The 15130-nt window shown below is 46.3% G+C and overlaps 1 protein-coding gene across 3 annotated transcripts; it reads left to right on the top strand.

Moving 5' to 3' along the window:
* The first annotated feature begins 514 nt into the window (after positions 1-514).
* Positions 515-14608, top strand: NMRK2 (nicotinamide riboside kinase 2). 3 transcript variants are annotated; one of them, XM_029052473.1, is made up of 8 exons: positions 515-1361; positions 1886-1914; positions 3790-3880; positions 5367-5415; positions 5589-5760; positions 6612-6683; positions 13105-13211; positions 14043-14608. In XM_029052473.1, exons 2-8 carry the CDS (start codon positions 1889-1891, stop codon positions 14126-14128), a joined length of 603 nt encoding a protein of 200 aa, XP_028908306.1. In that variant the 5' UTR covers positions 515-1361; positions 1886-1888; the 3' UTR covers positions 14129-14608. The 3 variants fall into 3 exon arrangements, with proteins under 3 accessions (XP_028908306.1, XP_028908307.1, XP_039766517.1); XM_029052474.1 differs by lacking the exon at positions 515-1361 and adding an exon at positions 3146-3218 and having other exon boundaries at positions 1373-1914; XM_039910583.1 differs by lacking the exon at positions 515-1361 and having other exon boundaries at positions 1373-1914.
* The last annotated feature ends 522 nt before the right edge of the window (positions 14609-15130 follow it).

Raw genomic sequence — 15130 nt, 5'->3', positions numbered from 1 at the left:
CAGAGGACCTGGGCTCTAAAACTGGCTCTGCCGCTTGCCTGCCGTGTGACCTCGGGCGGGTCACTTCACTTCTCTGGGCTTCAGTTTCCTCATCTGTAAAATGAGGATTCAATACCTGTTTCCCCTCCCCCTTAGACTGTGAGCCCCCTGGGCCGTGGGACAGGGACTGTGTCCAACCTGATTATCTTGCATCTACCCCAGCAGCCACTTCAGTGTTTAGCACAGAGTAAGCCCTTTACAAGTACCATAATTCTTATTAGAGTGTGAGTGGGTGGAGCTTCAACCTGGGTGGAGACAGTGGTTCACCCTTCACACTCCCAAGTGCACACTCATTGCTCTTTTTCCCCTCAGCAACAGGGAGAGAGACCCTCAGTCAAGCCTGCCCCTCCCCTGTCTCTGCTGACCCCAGGCTCTTTGCTCTTAGCATAAAGGACCCCTGCTGCCATCACCACTACCAGGGTAGCTGCTTTTTCAGGTTCTGATGGGGCGCGGGGGGCGGGGGGGGGGGGGCGACGGGTGATCGTCTACACGCAGGGCACCCCTAACCAAACTCTTCGCAATGACTCCTCCGGCAGCAGCAGTAGCTGGACCCAGTTCATTTGGGTTTTCCCCCACACTTGGCATGGTGTTGGTAGCAGCAACCCCAGCTCCCAGCTCAGTGCCATACGGCTTAATCAGGGTAGATTTAGGGGCAAAGGCGGCGGGAGCCAGAGTCCGGTAGAAAGGAGTAGAAAGGAGCTCCCTAAGACCCTGGTTATGGCAAATCAGCATGGCAGGAGATAGAGTGGGGCCCGAGGGGAGGGCCCAGCGGGCACTGGGCCATTCAGCCGGGGTATGGCCCCAGTCTGCTGCCAGTTGGGTTAGGAGGCAGAGACAGGCCAACCGGTCGTGGCCGTGGCGGAACAAGTACAAGAACAAATCCTGCCGGGGCTTGGCCACGGCCACCGGGGGTAAGGCCATGCGGTTACCAAGGGGTAACCTGACCCCTGGAACATCTAGATTACTAGGCTGGGCAACTGGTCCTAATCTTTTAGGCAAATGCCCATATCTCCTCTGGGTTCGTCCAACCCTGAATGTGAAAGGGGGATATTTCATAGTCTGGGGCTGATTATTTCTTAACTCTGAGTAAGAGTTAAGCATTTTTAAGAAAACATCCTTTCTGAAAACAATCCCCGCCCCCTCCATAAAAGGAATTGTGTCTTTCCATCATCTCTCCCCTATCCAAAATCCCAATAATATTGGAAATGAAGGCAATTTCATATCAGAGCTTAGGAAGGTAGATTCCCCCTTCCCATTATGCTTCTGAGTATAAAATATAAGAAGAAGCGCTCGGGTCATAAACAAGAACTCCGGAAACAAAGGTGAGTAGATGACATTTAGGAAGTAAAGGGAAAAAAAAGTCAGCTCCAGTTTCTTTGATGACTAAATAACTCCTTTTCCTTCCCGATCCCCTCCCTAGATCTTCCAGGGAAGAAGCCAACCTGGGTGACATTCCCCTGCCCCATTACTAATTTAGGCAAAGGGGCAGAGCTGACGGGCAGTTATTAATAAACCAAAAGCCAAGCGAGGAGATGGAAGGGGAGAGGAACAGCTGCAAATGGGCATTAATTGCTGATTGGCTGAAAAATGGTGTTTCTCCACTCCCACGTGGGCCAGGGAAGAAAGGGGAGGTGGGCCTGAGCATATAAATTCAAGCCTTTCATTTTCTCAATGAAGTAGCCGATCGAGGGAGTATTCTAAGAGTGCTAGGAATCATTTCAGGGACCAGCTAGGGCACCAACGCCTGGTTACAACTACTCCTCCCCCACTTTTTGTTCCATTGCTTTTACTCAATTTTTATTTTGCTTTGTCAAAATCTCTTCTTTGCCTGCTGCGGAGGGATCAGAAGATGAAGTACATTATAGGCATAGGAGGGTGAGTTTTTTTCATTGGGAAAGCAGTTTCCTGCTTTCTTTTGTTGTTGCTGTTGCTATTTGGCTGCATTATCAAAGCTCCTTAGAGTTTAAAGGGTTGACTTTTCCAAGGCCAACTGTTGAAATCTTAGGACCAGGAGAAAGGGAGAAGAGTCTTTGGTGGGAACTGTGTCTTGGTTGTCAGGAGATATGGTGAGGGGCAAGGTGTCCCCAGGATTTGGGGAGTTTCCCTCCCACCACTTCCTCCTCCTCCTCACCCCCTTCCCACCCTCTTTAGAAGCCATATTGTTGAGCAATGCACTCTAGAAAGGTGGATTTTGTTTCAATTTGCACATGGTTCAGCCTTCAAATGGGGGAGAGCTATGAACCGTGTCATGGGGGTAGAGAGAAATCCATTTATAACCCAGAGCAGAAGATTTGTTTACTGCTATTTCATCCCTTCCAATGACCAGTAGGTTATGTGCCCTACTGTTGGTCCAATGGAAAGAGCCCTGCTCTGGGAATCAGGAGACCTGGGTTCTAATCCTGGTTGTTCGTGTAGGGTTCATACCAGCAGTGGTCCAGGTTTCTGACCAAAGAGCCACCTAAGGCATTCCTTGAGGTGGGCAGGCCCAATGGAAATCTTGAAAAATAACTGGTCAGCGTGAGCTCGGTGCTACAATACGGCATCAGCACTACGCTTTGGTCCCTTGGACTGTAAATGGGTCCTGCATGTTTTAAAAAAAAACAACAATTCAGTGCATCTCCCAATGCACTGCATTCTGTGCCCCGGTGGGAACAGGACCAGCAGGGCTGAGAGTATGAGTGGCCCTGCGCAGACCACTGGTGCTAGGATCAATTCCTTTCGAGGCTCATCCTTCATTCCCAACAGGAGACGCCATCAAATGAGCCCTCCAAAAATCTGATAGAGCAGGAAGCATTAACTTGATATCGGTGTTTGATCTACATTTGAGAAGCCTAGGAGAGTAACAGAAAAGTTCTAACAATGCAGCCGCAAATGGTTAATCAATCAATCATATTTATTGAGTGCTTACTGTGTGCAGAGCACTGTACTAAACACTTAGGAAAGTACAATTTAAGAGTTGGTAGACACCTTTCCTGTCCACAACAAGCTTATAGTTATGAAATAATGGGTGGGGGGGAGGCGTTTCTATCAGGCTTATTTGTTAAGATGAGCTGAGAGCTCATCTGTCCTGGGTCTGGAGGCAGGAGTCCTTCTCCCCATTTTACAGAGTGGAAATCTGGAGCCAAGACATCGAGAGACAGAGCTGGGACTAGAACTCAGGTTGCCAGACTTCCACTGAGGTAATGGGAACTCCCCTAATGAGAGCTGTGTGCAGAGCACTGTACTGAGCGGTTGGGTGAGCACAATATAACAGAGCTGGTAGACACGGTTCCCTGCCCACAAGGAGCTTACAGTCTAGAGAGGAGACCGACATTAAAGTAAATAAGCGCATCTCTACGCTGTAAACTCTTTATGGGCAGGATACATGCCTGCTAATTCTGTTCTTTGTACATTCCCAAGCACTTAGTACAAAGTTCTGCACGTAGTGAGTGCTCAATAAATGCCTTGATTTATTGATGACAGATATGTATATAGAGGTTGGGGGGGGAGGGGTGAATAGCAAGTGCCTAAAGAGTGCTCTGTATGCAGTAAGCGCTCAATAAATATGACTGAATGAAGAGTACAGAGCTAAGTATATAACTCTCTAGTCGTTGTACTTGTTGACCAACACATCTGAGGCTGTTGACAAGGACTCACACCAGTTGATTTTTTTATTCAAATGTACGGGACCTTCAAAGGGAAAGGAATGACAAAGCTTCTGTAGTCCTGCCGTCTTCTTAGCAGTCTAATTCGATTGCCTTTTCTTTCTAGTATGACCAATGGGGGGAAAACCACTTTGACCAACAGACTTGCCAAAATCTTACCCAACTGCTGTGTCATCCATCAAGATGACTTTTTCAAGGTAAGGGGTTTTGGTGGTGGTGTGTCCGAAGAGACATCACAGGGCCAGATCTTCGCTGGATGTGAGTTTAGACACAATCTTGATTGCCACCCGGTGAGGTTCAGAGGTACTCCTGATGCGCGCAAGGCTTCACCACAATTTGAAGTTTTGCCCCCCGCCCCAAAAGCCAAAGGGCCAGCCCTTGGGCCAGTGGACAACTCCTCTGCCCAGAGGCCCAGTTCAATCCTGCTCCTGAGCCTTTTCCTTGAGACCCCAACGGGACACCGCCCTAGTATACAGGCTAATTTGAGCTCTGGAGGAGTCATGATAGGCTCTGATGGGTAGTTCTTCCTTCCCCTCAGGCTTTGGGAACACTGCCAGGGCTTATGGACAAGGAGCCTGGTGTCTGGAAGAAAAGACCCAGTGGAGGCCAGTGGATGGGGGAGGCGGCTTGGGGAAAGCCGGACAGGAAGGGAGTGGGACTGGATGGGACCCCAGGGCTGTCTATGCCATTTCTGGTGTCTCAGTGCCTGGTTATAAATGATTTGCCTTGGCCCAGTGGACACTCCGTAGCCTCAGAGCACGGGTTATTGGCAGCTTAATATATGTCATCCAGAAAGACTGATGAATTGATGTTAACAAATGAGAACTTCCAACATCCTATTCACTCCTTCTCCTCACCTTAGCAGGGCCTGGGAATTTCAGTGCATTTGGAGAGGGGACAACCTGGACTTTTTTTTTTAATTACCAAATTGGGACCATTTTTCTGAGTCTTTCCTTTCCCTGGGATCCCGGCCATTAGAAAGTTCCAGGCTGCCAAAAAGACAACTGTTGCTAACTCCAGACCCCTTCTTGTTCGACTGCAACTCAAAAAAGATGGGAGATGAGTGACTTGTTTTAGCTTTTGCCAAAAAAATCATTTTACTCTTGGTTCTGAGAGTTCCCTCTCAATGGGTAGAGTGATGCAATGTGGAGATCACAGCCTGGTCTCATCAACCAGGTGAATCAATCAATGAATGGTATTTATTGAGAGCTTACTATGTGCAGAGCACTGTACTAAGCGCTTGCGAGAGGACAATACAAAAGACTTGGTAAACATGTTCCCTGCCCACAGCGAGCTTACCGTCTGGAGGTGAAGTTGTAGGATGCCATTTTCTTACCTTCCGGCTTTTCTTTACCATTCACCTGGAAGCCACCATTACTTGCTATGGGCAAGTGAACAATAGGGCTCAGGGTCCTGAAATATCCACAACAACACACCAAAGAGCATTTTTAAGTCTCAGTAGCCCTATACCTTCCTTATGCAAGCAAGAGAGCAAAACTAATTAGAGTCTATCAAGTGTGTAACTCAATATCCTCCCCTCCCCACTACAAACCTCACCGATCTCCTTATGGAGCTTGAGCCCCTGAACGTTTGCTTAGTCATCTATTACAGTCATACCCAGGTTCTTTAGGTAACTGTTAACGCTGAGTTTGCAGCAATGTTTTATTGCTCACTATATTTCAGCCACAAGATCAAATAGAAGTCGGGGAAGACGGCTTTAAACAGTGGGATGGTAAGAGCTGTAGGAAGCAGTAATGTATATTTTTCCGTGTTCCTTTATAATGAACTTACAATTGTAAGCATAATGGTAAATGTACGTAACGGTGCGTTATAATCTCATATTCATACATGTTCCCGCCTCCAGGGGTCATTTATTGGACTTTCTTTTCATTTTTCCATCGGTAGCAATAGACTCCTTAGACATGGATGCGATGGTGAACACCGTCCAGGCCTGGCTCAGTAACCCAGTGAAGTTTGCCCGTTCCCATGGAGTTCCTGTCCTGCCCAGCTCTAAAGAGCCCATCTCTGCAGACACTCACATCTTGATCCTGGAAGGCTTCCTGCTGTACAACTATGAGTAAATTTCTTTTTTATTGAATAACTTGGGTCCTGTGTTGGCCTGACGGTGAGGCAAGCTGTGGATTACCTGGAAAACCCTTGTCCCCTGAACAAACCACATGGAAGTATGGAATCTGAGCCCCCGGGGAGGAACCTAAATGGCATCAATGAGCCACAAAGGGCAGCGGGATCTAGTGGAAAGAGCACGGGCCAGGGAGTCAGAGCACGTGGGTTCTAATCATGGCTCCACCACTTTTCTGCTGTGGAACCTTGTGCAAGTCACTTCACTTCTCTGGGTCTCAGTCACCTCATCTGCAAAATGGGGATTAAGACTGGTAGCCCCGTGTGGGACGCGGACTGTGTCCATCCTGATTATCTTACCCCTATCCTAGTACCTGTACAGTACATTGCCTGGAACATTGCAAATGCCTAACAAATACCATTAAAAAAGAGGGAAAGAGAGATGTTCAGAATGATCATATTGGCAGATACTAATAATTTGCATCTTGTGATGTTTAATGATTAGCTTGTCTTTACCTCAGTGCTTAGTACAGTGCCTGGCACACAGTAAACGCTCAACAAATACCATTTAAAAAAACCAACTTCACCCAGGTGAGGGGGTGGGCATTTTCAAATCTGACCCTCTGCCCAAAACATGAACATACCTTTGTCCCTCTCATTATTCAGTAAACCCACTGAGAGATTAACTGACTTTCTTGACGAATCCCAAAGCAGCAGCCCATGGTGCCTGAAGGAGAACATAAACTGTTGGGTGAATTTTGGGCAGCAAAATGGAGGTCGGGCAGAGAGGAGATGGCAGTGAATGGTCTCCTTTCCAGAATTTGACTGTTGAACTCTCCTTTCCCTTAGGCCTCTGGTGGATCTGTACAACCGACGGTACTTCCTGGAGGTCCCCTACAAGGAATGCAAAAGGAGAAGGAGGTAACTGCTTGGTTTTTGTCATCATTTGGTTAATAAGGATTGGTTGAGCCCTGACAGGGAAGGATTAGACCGAGTCCATTCATCAAATTAGGAGACAATGCTCCCAAGGGGTTGGGTGATCACTGCCCAACAAATCAATCAACCGACCTAAGGCATTTATTGAGCGCTTACTGTGTGCAGAGCACTGAACTAAGTGCTTGGGAGAGAACAAAATGGGAAGCAGCATGGCAGAGTGGATAGAGCACGGGTCTGGGAGTCAGAAGGTCATGGGTTTTAATCCTGGCTCTGCTACTTGTCTGCTGGGTGACCTTGGGCAAGTCACTTTACTTCTCTGGGCCTCAGTTACTTCACCTGTAAAATGGGGATTGAGACTTGTGAGCCCCCTGTGGAACAGGGACTGTGTCCAACTCAATTTGCTTGTATCCACCCCAGCGCTTAGTATGGTGTCCAGCACGTAGTAAGCTAGTAAGCACTTACCAAATACCCCAATTATTATATTGTGGTATGTACTATTATTAATAATAATAATTTTTAAAAATAGAGTTGGTAGACATGTTCCCTGCCCACAAGCTCAGTCTAGAGAAGGAGACAGACATTAATATGAATAAATAAATAATTTACAGATATGTACACAGTGACCAGGGCTCAGAGCTGGGACTGGATCTGCCTGAGGTTGACTAGTACTTCCCCAAAGCAAATCCTTCAGGATTGGCTGCTAACATTCAAGCTTCCCTTGGAGTCAGAGATAAAAGACTAAAGGGAAGTGGGAAAAACCTCATCTAGGGAACTATATTTCCCAGCAGCATCTGGAAATGGGAGCCAGTCAAACAGAAGGAAGCTTTTTAAATAGTAAACCCACCACCTCAGGCTTCTTTCTGTATTCTGATCTCTGCTTTACTGCAAGTTGTTTGTATCCTCACCACGGATCTGTGGCTAGGGACCTTATTTTGACACATTTTAAAGGACTCAGAGTCCCAGTGTTCAGGTAGCCTGTAGGATTTGAGCATCAAAAACAGACCCCTCTCCAGTGCAAGGCTAGTTCTAAAGAAGGGAACCCAATCTTAATCAATCAGTGGTATTTACTGAGCACTTCCTCTTTGCAGAGCACTGTACTAAAGGGATTCCCAACACATGACCAGTGTCTGGCCCCACAGTGAGTTGGATTAATAAAATTCCTTCAGGCGACCTCTGCCTTCTTGTCTAGAGGGCTCTATTTTATCCTACGTCACCTTAATCGAACTAGTCTCTAGGAGAGAAAAGCCTTCCCAGCTTTTAAAAAAAAACAACAAACCTCTGAAGTCCATAAAGGTCTCTGGACAGAGTCAAAAATATGATTTCTGCCAACCCAATCCCTGTTCTCAGAGAGTTTATACTCTGAAGAGTGCCTGAGAAATGGCCAGGTCCCTAAGTCCTGCTAGTTTTCATTTTTTCATTTTTTTTAATAATGGTATTTGTTAAACACTTACTATGTACCAGATGCTGTATGAGCCCTGGAGAGGAGACAAGCTAACCAGGGTGGACACAGCCCAGGTCCCACATGGGGCTCACAGTCTTAACCCCATTTTACTGGAGAGGAGACAAGCTAACCAGGGTAGATTCAGCCACGTCCCACATGGGGCTCACAGTCTTAACCCCATTTTACAGATGAGGTGACTGAGGCACAGAGAAGCTGACAATGACAGCAGACAAGTGGTGGAGCCAAGAGTAGAACCCAGATCCTCTGACTCCCAGGCCCATGCTCTATCCACTAGGCCACGGTGCTTCTCTTAGCACCGTCACATCCCTCACCTCCTAAACAGTCACCTCCTGCAACTCCAGAAATCATTCCCTACTTAATCCCACCCTCCAACATTCGTGGTCATTCCATCCCCCTCCACACTCATGCTGTTTGCTCTTATCTATCTCCTCTCTCACTACTCACTTCTGTACATGTGTCAGTATATAATAATAATTACGGTATTTGTTAAGTGCTTACTAAGTACCAAACACTGTTCTAAGTGCTGGTAGATGCAAGGTAATAAGGTTGTCCCACATGGGGCTCACAGACTTAATCCCCATTTTACAGATGAGGTAACTGAGGCCCAGAGAAGTGAAGTGACTTGCCCAAGGTCACACAGCAGACACATGTCAGAGCCGGGAATTAGAACCGACTTCCAGATCCATGCTCTATCCACTAGGCCATGCTGCTTCTCTATAACAATGGTATTTAAGTGCTTACTATGTGCCAGGCACTGTTCATTCATTCATTCATTGTCACATTTATTGAGCGCTTACTGTGTCCAGAGAACTGTACTAAGCGCTTGGAAAGTATAATTCGGCACCAGAGAGAGACAATCCTTACCCAACATTGGACTCACAGTCTAGTAGGGGGAGACAAACAAAACAAGTAGACAGGCATCGATAGCATCAAAATAGAGAAATAGAATTATAGATATATACACATCATTAATAAAATTAATAGAATAATAAATATGTACAAATATACACAAGTGCTGTGGGGCAGGGAAGGGGATAGAGCAGAGGGAGGAAGTAGGGGCGATGGGGAGGGGAGGAGGAGCAGAGGAAAAGGGGGGCTCAGTCTGGGAAGGCCTCCTGGAGGAGGTGAGCTCTCAGTAGGACTTTGAAGGGGGGAAGAGAGCTAGTTTGGCGGATGTGAGGAGGAAGGGCACTCCAGGCCAGAGATACGTTGGCCAGGGGTCGATGGCGGGACAGGCGAGAATGAGGCACAGTGAGGAGGTTAACGGCAGAGAAGCGGAGTGTGCGGGCTGGGTTGTAGGAGGAGAGAAGGGAGGTGAGGTGGGAGGGGCCGAGCTGATGGAGTTTTTGCTTCATGCGAAGGTTGATAGGCAACCACTGGAGATTTTTGAGGAGGTGGGGTAGATACAAGGTAATCAGGTTGTTCCATGTGGGGCTCACAGTCAATACCCATTTTACAGATGAGGTAACTGAGGCACAGAGAAGTTGTGACTTCCCCAAAGTCACAGAGCTGACAAGTGGCAGAGCCTGGAGTAGAACCCACGACCTCTGACTTCGAGCCCGTGCTCTTTCCACTAAGCCACGCTGCTTCTCATCCTTTAGTATATATCTACTGACCCTATCTCCACTATGACACAAGATCTTCAAAGGCAAAGGAGTACATATTTTACTCACTTTGTATTTTCCCCAAACACCAGGTCCAGTGCTCTGCACATAATATACCTTAAATCACTGCTGCTGAAGCACTGAAGTAATATGACAAGAGGTTGAGGGGGAGGGGTGGATTGGAACCTGATGCTTGTTACTCAAGAAATGATTCCTAGGGGAAGTGGACCTTGACCTGTGATTTTAAGTCAAGAGGAATGCAATTGGCAGACAGGGAAGTCTTTTGGGATCTGAAATGACTTGACAAAGTATGAAGGTGGGAAGAGGATGCCCAGAGAGGCTGCAAGAGGGCAGAGTTACTCCTCTCTCTCATTCAACCCACATATCCAATCCATCACTAAATCCTGTCAGTCCCACCTTCACAACATCGCTAAAACCAACCCTTTCCTCTCCATCCAAACTGTTACTATGTTAATACAATCAATCATCCTATCCTGCCTAGATTACCGCATCAGCCTCCTTGCTGACCTCCCAGCCTCCTGTCTCTCCCCACTCCAGTCCATACTTCACTCTGCTGCCCGGATCATTTATCTACAAAAATGCTCAGGACATGCCACCCCGCTCTTCAAAAAACACCAGTGGTTGTCTAACCACCGCCACATCAAAAACTCCTCACCATTGGCTTTGAAGCTCTCTACCACCATACCCCCTCCTACCTTACCTTGCTACTCCCCTACAACCCAGCCTGCACACTTTGCACCTCTCACTTCCAACCTTGTCACTGTGCCTTGATCTCACCTATCTCATCTCTGCCCCCTAGCCCACATCCTGCCTCTGGCCCGGAATACCTTCCCACTGCAAATCCCACAGACAATTACTCACCTCCCCTTCAAAGCCTAATCTAGGGCGCATCTCCTCCAAGAGGCCTTCCCAGACTAAACCCCTCCTTACCACTTCTCCTACTCCCTTCTCCATCCCCCTGAGTTGCTCCCTTTGTTCTTCCCCCCTCCCAGCCCTGCCGCACTTATGTACATATCTGTAATTTATTTATTTGTATTGATGTCTCTCTCACCCCCTCTAGACTCTAAGTTCCTTATGGGCAGGGAATGTGTCTGTTTATTGCTGTATTGTACTCTCCCAAGCGCTTAGTACAGTGTTCTGCACCCAATAAGAGCTCAATAAATACGATTGAATGAGATGAGTAGGCAGGTGGGGAGGCTTCTCTGATGCTCCCAGAACAATACTGTGAGTGGCCCTCCTTCCAAAAAGCAGACCCAATTTGGAAGTTGTGTAAATCAACTGTTTTATAACGACCCCAAAGACATAAGGCTCCTCTAGACTGTAAGCTTGTTGTGGGCAGGGAATGTGTTGTTGTTGTATTGTACTCTCCCAAGCGCTTAGTACAGTGTCCTGCACACAGTAAGCGCTCAATAAATATGATTGAATGAATAAATAAGACCACAAGTGAGAAATCTGTAGTGTGCACTTAGTTTGAGAGAAGCAGCGTGGCTCGGTGGAAAGAGCCTGGACTGGGGAGGCAGAGGTCGTGGGTTCTAATCCCACCTCCGCCCCTTGTCAGCTGGATGACTTTGGGCAAGTCACTTTGCTTCCCTGGGCCTCAGTTATCTCACTGGTAAAAGGGGGTGAAAGACTGTGAGGCCCCATATGGGGCAACCTTCTTACCTTGTATCCCCCTCCAGCACTTAGAACAGTGCTTGGCATATTATTTTTTAGAGAAGCAGCATGGCTCAGTGGAAAGAGCACGGGCTTGGAAGTCAGAGGTCATGGGTTTGAATCCCGGCTCCGCCGCTTGTCAGCTGTGTGACTGTGGGCAAGTCACTTCACTGTGCCCCAGTTACCTCATCTGTAAAATGGGGACTAAGACTATGGGCCTCATGTGGGACAACCTGATTACCCTGTATCTACCCCAGCGCTTACACATACCAACATTATTATTATTATTATTGTTAACCAACTGAACTCACCCAGGCTGTGGATGATGAGGTGCCGTGCCCTTCCCTCTCCTTGGGCAGGGAGAGTCATGGCACTGAGCAGAGAGTCGGTCCAACACCGTAGTTCCTGCCATAAAGTTGGAAGTTTTTTGGCACGGCTGTCCTGCCTGAGCGGTGAACACAGTGACAGGTCTGAGCCAAAGAACCACGTTCTACCTCAACAGTCAGCCACCTAAGGCGTGATGCCCGGTGAAGGACAATATTGATTACCCATGTCTTGGGGCTTCACCTGAGGTGGTAGTTTAGCCAGATAATCAAGAGTACACACTGTGTTGCATCCAGAGTAAAGAAAACATAGCTGAATTATCAATCAATCAGTGGTATTTATTGAGAGCTTACTTTGTGCAGAGCACTATACTAAGCCCTTGGGAGAGTACAATACAAATGAATTAACAGACGTGTTCCCTGCTCATAATGAGCTTACAGTCTAGATAAGCAGCATGGTGCAGTGGATAGAGCTCGGGTCTGGGAGTCAGGAGGTCATGAGTTCTAATCCCTGCTCTGCCACTAGTCTGCTGGGTGACCTTGGGCAAGTCACTTCACTTCTCTGTGCCTCAGTTACCTCATCTGGAAAATGGGAATTGAGATTGTGAGCCCCACTTGGGACAGGGATTGGGTCCAATCCGATTTGCTCGTATCCACCCCAGTGCTTAGTACAGTGCCTGGCACAAAGTAAGCACTTAACAAATACCACAATTCTTCTTATTATTATTAATATAATCTCAACTTTTTTTGTATCACTTCAGTACTTCTGCACTCGCAATCTCGTCACATTTTTGAACATACCGATTTCCATACTAGTACATAGTTACATAGTAATTTAAGTATGTCTCTTATTATAAGTTATTTTATGTCTGTATCCACCCCGCCACCCCAGTAAATTATAAACTCTCTGTGATCAGGCATCATGTCTTGACTTCTATAGAACTCTCCCAAGAACTTACTACAGTGCTCTGCATACAGTAGGCACCCAATAAATGCTACTGATTGATTGATTGATTGATTGATTCTGACTTGTACAGAGCCAGAAGCCAGCTTTCTGGGAATCAGTTTTACTTTAAACTTGAGTACTTGGCTTCTGAGAGTTGAAATCGCTTTCTCTTGACTGGCTAAGTACAAGACCTCGTTTATACTGGGGAAATAATTCTAGCATTTAAACCAAGTAAATGAAAATCATCCCCACAATCTGGATTGGTTACCCTCTTTGGGTGGTTTGTTTGGATGTTTCTCTCAAATGCTAATGAATTATTCCCTTTGGCTGCATGGATCATGTAACCTGGGAAGTTCACTTTGGCTAACACACCTGTCTCTCCCTGTTTCCTTGGCAGCACCCGTCACTACCAGGTCCCAGACCCCCCAGGTCTTTTTGATGGACATGTCTGGCCTATGTATCAGAAATACAAGAAGGAAATGGAAGCAAGTGGTATTGATGTGGGTAAGTCACTTCACATGTTATAGAAGACCCAGCTCCAAACTCAGTGGCTATTTCTGAGATCAGTTTGTATTATTACAGGGGTAATAATAATAATAATAATAACGGTATTTGTTAAGCGCTTACTGTGTGCCAAGCACTGTTCTAAGTGCTGGGGTAAATAAAAGGTAATCAGGTTGTCCCAAGTGGGGCTCACAGTCTCAATCCCCATTTTACAGATGAGGTAACTGAAGCACAGAGAAGTTAAGTGAATTGTCCAAGGTCACACAGCAGACAGGTGGCAGAGCCAGGATTAGAACCCGCATCCGCTGACTCCCAAGCCCGTGCTCTTTCCACTAAGCCACGCTGCTCTACCAGCTGCTGTATTCTCCCAAGCGCTTAGTACAGTACTCTGCACACACTAAGTGCTCAATAAATACCACTGGTTAATTGATTGATTAGCTACTAGAAGTACAATCTTTGTTTTGGCTCCAAACAAAGCCAGAGATCTTTGGTTAAGCCAATTTGCATTGCCTAGGAGAGTTCCATGCCATGAGCACTGGTGAGCCTGAGAAAAGACTTCTAGATATCATCCGAGCCCTTCCCCAACCTTCGGATAGGATTAACGGCCCTTAACCCACCCAAACAGGCAACTGTTTGTCTTATCCTAAAATCCCCCAAGATTTTCTTATGGTTCAACTGTGATTACCTTTTGGCCCAAGAGGCCTTTCCTTTGAACAGAGCTGATTTGTTTGGGACAATACATTAATTTCAGAAGTATCCTTGACTGTAGCCCACCTGAATCTCCAAATGATGGTACAGCCATTCTCAGCCCCCTTTCTTTTTTTTTTTCAGTCTACCTAGATGGAATGAAGTCAAGAGATGAACTCTTCAATCAAGTATTAGAAGACATTCAAAATGAAGTCTTAAATTGTTCCTAGGTAATGTTCACTGAAGAAGGGTTAGGGACTGTTTCCACCCATTCTCCAGAATTTGCCTCACCCCAACCTTAGTACTGATAAGATATTGAGGTCAACTTTAGCCAGTGGGGTTGGTCTGTACAATACACTCACACCTAACTCACATTATCTCATTTGAGAAGGATGTATATAATCCATAAGTAACAGTGATTTATTTACATCATCATCCTCCATCAGATGTTGCTAGGGTCTTTCCAATGTATTCTATTTAAAATGCTTTTCATTATGTAACCATTAGCATCCATTCAAAAATACAAATCTGTTCTCTGTTTTTCTCTATCGGTGTGTTTGATGTTAGTGGAGGTTTTTTTTACAGCCTATGTTCAACCAGTTGGCTTTTTCCAGAGCACAGTGCTCCTTGAGTATTTCAGAAGCTGGCTTTTGATTTATTTACTGGCTCTTCCTGTACTGCCTCACCTTAAATAAAACAAAATAAATCAACGTTGGTACTGTTTTTGCTCATTCTCTAGTACTTTCTGTCCTAGGCTGTTCCCTTTCTCTTAGCACTTGTTTGTGAGAAGGGAGGAAGAGGGAAGTTGGAGGAGGCAAGAATGCTGTTGCTAGAATTCTTGAATGTAATTTCCTACCCTGCACTTTCAAGACACATCTTTGTGTTTTAGTATTAAGAGATGAGAAAACTTCATCTTGGCTTCTGAATAAACCAGTGCATGAAGAAATAAAACACCCTTGAACTTTTCTGGTTTAAAGGTAGGGAAGCAATAGAGTATTTCTATGGCCCTTAGTGTACCACAGAGGAATTAGCATACCATAGACCATGGACTTTTTGAGTTGAGGTGAAACCAACCTCACAAAAAACCCGTCAGCCCTTTTCTCACATTCACTCTTAGGAAGGATCCTCCAAAGGTCAACTAGTCTAATCCCCTTGGCTCCAAGCAGGACAGCACCAAAACAATCCCTCAGGGTGAGTCCCCCCCAGTCTTCCATGGACATTCCACAACCTCC

This window comes from Ornithorhynchus anatinus, chromosome X2, assembly GCF_004115215.2.
Source record: "Ornithorhynchus anatinus isolate Pmale09 chromosome X2, mOrnAna1.pri.v4, whole genome shotgun sequence".
In the NCBI taxonomy this organism is placed as follows: domain Eukaryota; kingdom Metazoa; phylum Chordata; class Mammalia; order Monotremata; family Ornithorhynchidae; genus Ornithorhynchus; species Ornithorhynchus anatinus.
The sequence above is the reverse complement of the archived record's forward strand: the minus strand, read 5'-3'. Positions and strand labels throughout refer to the sequence as shown.

Excerpts from the sequence above, each read along its gene's own strand:
- NMRK2 (XM_029052473.1), top strand. The coding sequence starts at position 1,889 with ATGAAGTACATTATAGGCATAGGAGG. Across the intron at positions 3,881-5,366 it reads ATCAAGATGACTTTTTCAAG|CCACAAGATCAAATAGAAGT; the intron begins GTAAGGGGTTTT and ends ACTATATTTCAG. Across the intron at positions 5,416-5,588 it reads CGGCTTTAAACAGTGGGATG|CAATAGACTCCTTAGACATG; the intron begins GTAAGAGCTGTA and ends TTCCATCGGTAG.